At 40.7% G+C, this 8002-nt stretch overlaps 1 protein-coding gene across 1 annotated transcript; it reads right to left on the bottom strand.

Moving 5' to 3' along the window:
* Positions 1-1108: 1108 nt before the first annotated feature.
* LOC104460489 (SH3 domain-binding glutamic acid-rich protein) lies at positions 1109-7073 on the bottom strand (the record flags this gene model as incomplete). The annotated part of the gene is made up of 2 exons (XM_010078302.1): positions 6896-7073; positions 1109-1294 (listed from the first exon to the last, which is right to left on the bottom strand). Coding segments are annotated over exons 1-2 (231 nt in total), but the record flags the coding sequence as incomplete, so codon positions are not given.
* Between the last annotated feature and the right edge of the window lie 929 nt (positions 7074-8002).

Here is an 8002-nt window from a genome sequence, read left to right as displayed (position 1 = left end):
TGGTGGTGGTCCTGACACCAAGACAAGAGGTCATATAAGAGTACTTTCCAGTTTGCATTTCCATCCAGACTATGAGTAAAAAACTGTCTCAGATATCTCTTTTGATTCACAATCCTAACATTCATATTGGTACAGAATTATCTTTCATTGATTTGAACAAACTCTCTCAAGAGAAATAACGTGTACCAAGCATATATGAAAACATAAAAGCACCTGATGAGCACTACAATTTCTGTTACGAAGAGCTGGGCATTTATTGAATAAGTAATATAATTTCAATAATTCAAACCACATTCTAGAACATACTAGAACTATTCAAGTCAACTATCGTTCCTATTTATATACTTTTATCATATAATGGAAAAGAAAGATTCCTGTGCACAGCCCCTGGTGGCTCAGACATCTACTTGACTTTTAGCAGCCCACATGAGTCTGTGTCAAACAAACAAAATAGCAACACTCATCATGCAAAATTAACTGAAAGTTCAAGAAGCAAAGTGCAATACAGCATAGCAGATCAGCCTTGCTACGAACCCCACTAGTCTTGAGGAGTTTGGTATTGCCAAAACACATAACTGAGCACTTAATACAAGAGCAGCTGAGCTGTCTTCATAGTCTACATTTGGTTATCCTGAGATATTGTGTGAAGAAGCCATAGTATCAAACACTCATTAATGCCTTTGGTCTTCAGGAGTTGAAATGAGAGGGCAGGCAGAGAGCCACCGCAGGACGATTTGTGAGTGAGCTACACAGCAGGGGGTAGGAGAATGTGAGAGGAAAACAGGAGCTCCTCAAAGGCAGTAAGCTCCATGCCTTGCAGTGAGCTCTGGGTCCTGCACAGGCTCTGGGTCTGCAGGGGATAATCCATACAGCCTGTTAATCAGAGTTTCTCTAGTCTTTTTTCCCCTCCATGTGTATTTTTCTCTTGAAAAGGAATAATCATTGCTTTTCTGTGCCTAAAAAATGCTTTCTAAGAATTGTTCTTTCACAGTGAATCTCAAATTGTCTCAAGAAGTTTGTCTGAGGATGCTTCCTGATAATGGAATAGTGTCAGTTTCTGTGAAAGAAGACTCTCTGAAGGTATTTAAATTTCTAAATATCTTCTTACCCCACAGTACCGCTCCTCATTGAAGATCTGTGGAGGGAGGGGAATTCCATTTTGAGGCTTTTTTTCACCTGGGACATTCTCTCTCATCCATTTCCTATTGTCTTCATCACCTGCTATGTCCATTTGCTGAAAGTCAATCTTGTTGGCCTCTAAAAAGCCCACTACTTCTTGCTGTTTCTTTTTAATCTGGTTAGGAAAGAGGAAAAGCAAAATTCCTTCTTTAAAAATAATTTTTTTTTCTAAAAGCCATTTTATTACAAGTAGAGATGATATAAGTACGTCAAGTTGGATCCACTACTCCAGTAGCCCCCAAACTTTTTGAAGCTTAGATTCAAGACTGTTTCTCAGCACCCAGATGACTTCCATCACTTCTTTTCCTTCCCAGCTTCTGACTTTCCTTGCTAGAAGGAGTGATACCTCCGCCTAAGAAATGATAGCCTCCTACTCTGTTCCCAGACCTGTGAGTGTGGTTTATAGACACCTAAGCTAATTCTACCTAAAGTCAGCACAGGTCTGAGAACGTCCATACTCTCCCCAACATGTAACAGTCTCGAATTTCCTAGTCACTACATATGACATTTAGCCTTCCGTGAGCCACAGCTTAACTCCTGTGCTTGAATATTCCCCACATTACAGAATGATGTTCCAGTTGGACCAAGAAGAACATATTACATACAAATAAAGCATGTTATACACAGCTTCTGTGCCAGCTAAAATTCAGTCATGGCCCTTATTCTCTTTGATGCTAGTACTGTATACACCTAGGATGTAGGCATCAACCTTACAACTTCTCCCTTTACTTTGAAGGAGTAATACTCACCATACTTCTCTACTAAAGGAATGCTGCTCATAACCAGTATTTAAAGAACTTCCCCATTTTTGTATACGTCTAACTTGTTTAAGAGCTACAAGGCCAAACTTTAGCCCTACAAACACTGCACCATTCGAAGCAAGCACTGTTTGGACTGATCTGTAAAAACTTTCTCACACTGCTCTTTGGTCACAAACAAATTACTCTCTAGCACAATCACATTCCAGATGTGACTCTCTTCTCCTCGCAGTTATGCTACTCCATGCAGCAAGTTTGTGTCCTATATAGATAGCAGCTAGAACAATGTAGCAACATAATTTTTACATAAAAGCCATTATATGATTTGAAACCATGACTTCTGCAAATCAGACATCTGAACAACTGAACTTGAAGTGGCACCAAGCTAGTGTAAGTCAGTCTGACACAAGCAATGACACAAGAAATAATTAATGGATTATGCATTTCTATAATCTCATAAACCTGAAAAGCTGAAGTAGAGTGACTGCCTATTATAATGGAAGAATGATTTTTCATGATTAAGGATAAAATTTATTTTTCTCTTTCAAATAAGGAAGTAGCTATCCATATAGTTATGCTTGCTTATAAAAAATAACAAACATAAAATGCTGCACATTTTTATGATAACAACAGCAGTTTATGGCGAGCTAAAAAAACCCACATCACTTTCAATGGAAACACTAATCCAACGTGTTTGAAAGCCATGCAGTTGACAGATCTCAAAGGTGTTTATTTATATCCTTATTTTCACTTTTTAAACAGAGGTCATTTTCTTAGTGGTTGTTTTGCTGCAGTTATTTTCAGAGCACATTCAGGTGGCAGAAAGGATTGCTTGAGGGGCACTTCATTGGAGGAAGTGGCAGGATAACATTCATATAAATGGTTAATAAAATCTGCATGAGCCAGTACTAAGAGTTTCACCACATGCTCTGAAAGCCAGTGTACTCAAGTGCTGTCAGCTGCAATTTCAGCGTCAGCTTGTCTCTTTGGACACAGGCACCAAAGTAGATATGGCTCCTGGAATAGCTAGTGCCGCAGATGGACAGTGCCTCTGAGGAGATAATGGAAACCAAACTACAGATTCTGTGCTCCCTTGCTTATGGCTGTAGCTATAACTTTTAAGATTAAACCTGGATAAACAATTTTTCTTCAGATTGAGATTCATAACACACAGGAGGCTCAGACAGCAACAGGACTGAAAGCAAAATGTTACATCCAGTTATGCCGGCATAAGGAAAAGGCAAGAAGTTTCTCATGATGATAGCAACAATAAAATATGCAGAAGATGTACTATGTCTTAAGGCTTACAATGACTAGGGTTTAGGCAGAGCAAAAGACTTGGGACACACACCAAATATGATACCATAAAGCAAGCCTCTGCTGTGGCTGGCACAAGGTAGCTGGGCAACTAAAAGAAGCCCTCCAGCAAATAGCACTCAGAGAGGGAAATTTTCCAGCACATAACAACACAGGGGACATGCAAAGGTTTTCCCAGAATGGATGAGATTGCAGGAGCTTGTTTGTGCCCTTGATTGCGTGTGATGGCATGGGAGGAATTCAGATTGCTTGGGCATACATTCCCTGGAAAGTGGTGGTGAACAGGATATTATTTAATCTATGCCATTTTTGCTTTCAACAAAACTTAAGTTCCACCATCTCTAGTTGCTAGTCACTTAAAATATGAAAAAAAAAGGTTTAAATTATTATCTAGCCAGAGCATAAGAGCTACAGAAAATAGTAGTTTTGCCTGATGCGTAATTAAGCATTATCATCCATATCCTCGCAATCCAGAGCATTCCCATCGGCCAGCTGCCTATGGCAGAAGCAAATGGTACCTAGTAAACAACCTAAAGCAGCAGCAGCAACATTAATGTTGGCAGGCAGGGGTGCTGCAGCTTTCGGTTCTAACACTGCATGGACAACCTATTCCCGGTGATTATTCTTATTTATCACACTCTAACTTATGATTTGATTTGAAATTGGTTTGAAATGTTAGCTCAGGTTTATGTATGGCCAGATTCACAGTCACGGATGACAAACCCCTACCCTGTATTTTAGAGGACGTAATGCAAATAGTCTACATTTTGCTCAGTCTGTCGGAGAACTGCATATTTTTAAGTGGGCAAATTCACAAAATGTTACCAAAAACGCTGGGAATAAAAGGATTTTAGAGGTGCCCTAACCATGAGCAACAGTAAGCAACATTTTGAAGACTGTGTAAGACACAGATCCTGTTTCTCCCATGGTTCATGGTACCTTAGAACTTTGCCGGATATTACCCATTTCTAAACACCGCTGTGGCTAATAACAAGATTTTTTTTTTTTTTTTACTGCTTGCTTCAAGCCAAACATTTGGTACCTTTTAGCGCTATAAGTAAGTGTCTCCACTTCTGCTTGCCTTAACGAATAGTTCAGTTTCAGCTAAGTTTGGAGCAAAAAGATAGTAAAGCTAAAGTTCTTCAAAATAAATTTCTGGATCATTGAGGGGGAAAATACAGACTCAATCTTTGCTCTAGATCCACAGTGAATTATATTGATCAAGCATCTGTTACAGAGAACCAGAATGTTACTAGGTTCACTGCATTTGCCTTTGAAAAGTATTTATTAACATGATAACCAGTTGCAATTAGTAGTGTGACTGCGCAGTAGATAGAATAGAAACATTCTTCATTCTTCACCCTCTGCTGATTTACACCAGAGGAGGCTGGGCCCATCATATTTTGAAATTCAAAATGAACAACATGCACTTGGTGGAAACCAGCCACATTGAAAAAAGTACCAGTGCTACTAGGACAATTTAGATTTTCAATTTAAGCTCTTTAGGGATTAAATTCATTCTTCTCAGCAAAAGCTGTACAAGGCTGATACAAAAGTCTGCTTTTAATAGGATTTTAGTGACATTGGGGTTTGTGCTGGCTCCTTGCACAAGTGAGTTTTATTTTATATATACCAAAACTCATTAAAGGTTAATTGAAAGGATACTTTCCGTCATTTTAATCAGTAAATGTGGAATACTCCAGCTGAACATTGTGTTTACTTGGCATTGCAATTATGTATCAGTAATCTGAACACATGCTGCCTTCTGAGATTGCTGCAGCGCTAGGTACACCCACCACACGAGAAAGGAGGAAATACAGAGGGACATTGCTGGGTAAAGATGCCATACCCTTCCTTCCAGTCTACATCTGGGACCTCACTAACAGCTTTTGTCAGCTGCTAACATACAGTGGAGACTGGTATTAGTAAACTTAAAACCTATTACAGTTCACTGGCATTAGCTGTCTTTCTTAGCAGTAATAAACCACAGTAGCAATGTTTCACAGCTGAAAATGGCTGGATAAAGCCTGCGTGTTGCTCAGCGCTCAGCGTAGCACACACATCCCATCCCTGCAGACAAGCAGGAAAGGAGTCAGTTATAGCTGCTAGCTGGAAGGAGGGACAAGGAACGTGTGTAGCAGAGGAAAGATCTTGGTTCAGCTAGTGCTAAATATATGATATGCTTAGTTTTAATTGCATAAGTGATCTCTGCATGTCACTATTTAATCAAAGCACTCGCACAACCACCTTGCTGAACTACAACCCCAATCCTATATAGCTGAAGCAGCAACAGTTCGTGCCTGAGGCAGACAAGGTGATGAAGGTCCCAGCACACACTTACTGAATGTCTACACGGGGATTTCAGTCGTGGTCACAACTTTTCCCAGAAAACAGAGGAGTGGCACAGGAGGCAGGGACAACTCTTCTTTGGTCAACCAAAAGAGACCAAAAGAGGAGACCAAGCAGAAGCAAATGACTGCCAATGCACAGCGCACGACAGTGTATAAAGCTATGTGAGCAGTAACTGCTCGATTACAAATTACCAAACCTGCAGTTTCCAACCCCCTCCTCTTCTTTCTTTCTCTTGCTTTTGAGGTTTCTTATAAAAAAGGGAATGCTAAAATGTCAATAGCAAATTTAGAGTGTCGGGCTAAGCGATAGGCTGGTGAGACAAGCTGATGAGAGCACTGCAAACTTCCTCAGCCATGTTCCAATCTGAATTTTACTGAATGTCCCCCAGTTCATTTTCTAGAGATGCTCCTTTGAACTCGGGGTGTTTTTTTGAGCTTTTCAACTCTGGAAGCTTCTTAAAGACATGGAGCTGGTCTCAGAGAGACAGAGATGTAGTTACAGCTATGTGCAAGCACCAGCCAGTTTGTTTAGCCATGTCACTGGGTGTGAGTGACTGCCAAAGGAAAGCTGCAATCTGAGCTCATTTGGGAACTGGATATAAAAGGAAACAGTCCTTTCCTGGTTCCCACCTCCCACGGACTTCCAACCTCCCTACTATTCACATGCCCTTCCCTTTAGCTGATACACTATGCTGACAGCTACAGCAGTATATCTCAATACTAAAAATCATAAGTATAGCATTTCAAGAGACACACATACAAAAAAACCACAAGAAAACAAAACAAAAAAAAACCAAACCAAAAACCTAGGAAAAGGTGGAGGGGGGGAGGGTGTGAAGAATTTTTTTAAACATAACTTTATTCAGCTTACTTCGGCTCTAGGCTCTTTCTTAGACACAGTTCCCCTTCAGCAGCTGCAGTGTCCTAAAGTCTTTTTAAAAACAAATACGTTAATTTCTACTGTAAACAATCTACCTTAGCTTTTGTGCAAATACAATATCCACTTTTTTCTTCTTCTTTGCTTTTTCAAATAGAAGTAAATCTATTAAATGACAGATAATTTATATGTAAATGTTATAACTGTAGTAAAACCTTGCATGCAAGCAAGCCTGCATTAACAGGAATTCTCTACACCTTGAGTAGCTTTCAATAATAAGGTGATCAATGCAGATCAGGAAAAATCCAGTGGGTTTTTTGTCACACACAAACTCAGGCTGTCCTGGGATCTTCTAGGCTAATTTAACAGCCTGACCCCAGCAGAAAGAGGAGTATGTTAAATGAGACACCTACCGCTGTAGACCCCGAAGATGTGGCTACAAAGACTTTGATCACCATGTTGACAGTGATGAAAATGAATCAGCAGAGCACGCCTGCTATCCACAAGTCACCACAGTCCCAAGAGGAATCCAAGTGTTTGGCAGCTTCTGGGCTAACCCGGGTCCTAAATGGATGCCCCAACAGCAATCCAGCAGCTTTAGCCTCTCCCTCTCTCTGGGGTCCCGGGTTTCCCACTCCATTGGCTCTTAGGTATTTTGGGACAAGGGGCCAGTAGAGGATTGGTTAGTAAGAGGAGCCATAGCAAGGGGTTTGCACCTGCCCCTGGCCTTTTTGCATTAGATTGACAGGGTGGCAGTCCAAAAAAGGCAAAGGAGAGTAGTGCACCAATGAGACAGGGCTGGAGAAATATTTCGGAGAGGGGGAAGGGACAAGTGAGAAGGGAGAAGGTACAGGGAGCAGATAACTCAGTGCTGGGGGCAATCACAAAGCTGTCAAGTAATGTTTAGTGTTGCATAGGCACTGTACAGCTACCTCCTGCCCTCTCCCTGACCACAATAAGGACGTTTCCAAGTATAGCTGCAAATTTTACATTATAAAAGGGGAAAGAGGAAGGGTAGGGCAAGGGGAGCACAGATGCAGAAGTAATTATAGCAGACATCATATTGAAAAAAGCCTCAGTTACAAACGCTCTCAGCTTTAAAGAATTCAGATCATCATCCACACTGCAGGGCTCAGGGACTTCTCTGAAATAAATATGTGTCAGTACATTTCCTAATACTGAGGAGGGTGATTTGGTTGATTCTACGCGTCCAGAAGTTATTGTTGTATTTTTCCCTTATTTCTGCATCACCAATGAAAATTGCCAGGGCACAAGGTGTAAGAGGAAGTCCAGAATACTTGGTAAATAATATCCCATTCTAATGTGTTATTTAGGATACTCTTTTTCCATCTGGTTGTTGCCTTCTGCCCCAGAGATGGTCACAATTCAGCGGCTGCCTGCATGTATTTTCTGAAGGAGGTCTCTGAGCATGAGAGGAATTTTAAGAATGTTAAACGGTAACAGATTGCTTTCAAATTTTAAGGGCCAAGCTTGTTTCTGCTTTAAGTGAGCAACACGCC

The sequence above is a fragment of the Pterocles gutturalis genome, unplaced genomic scaffold (assembly GCF_000699245.1).
Source record: "Pterocles gutturalis isolate BGI_N339 unplaced genomic scaffold, ASM69924v1 scaffold45573, whole genome shotgun sequence".
In the NCBI taxonomy this organism is placed as follows: Eukaryota; Metazoa; Chordata; class Aves; order Pterocliformes; family Pteroclidae; genus Pterocles; species Pterocles gutturalis.
The sequence above is the reverse complement of the archived record's forward strand: the minus strand, read 5'-3'. Positions and strand labels throughout refer to the sequence as shown.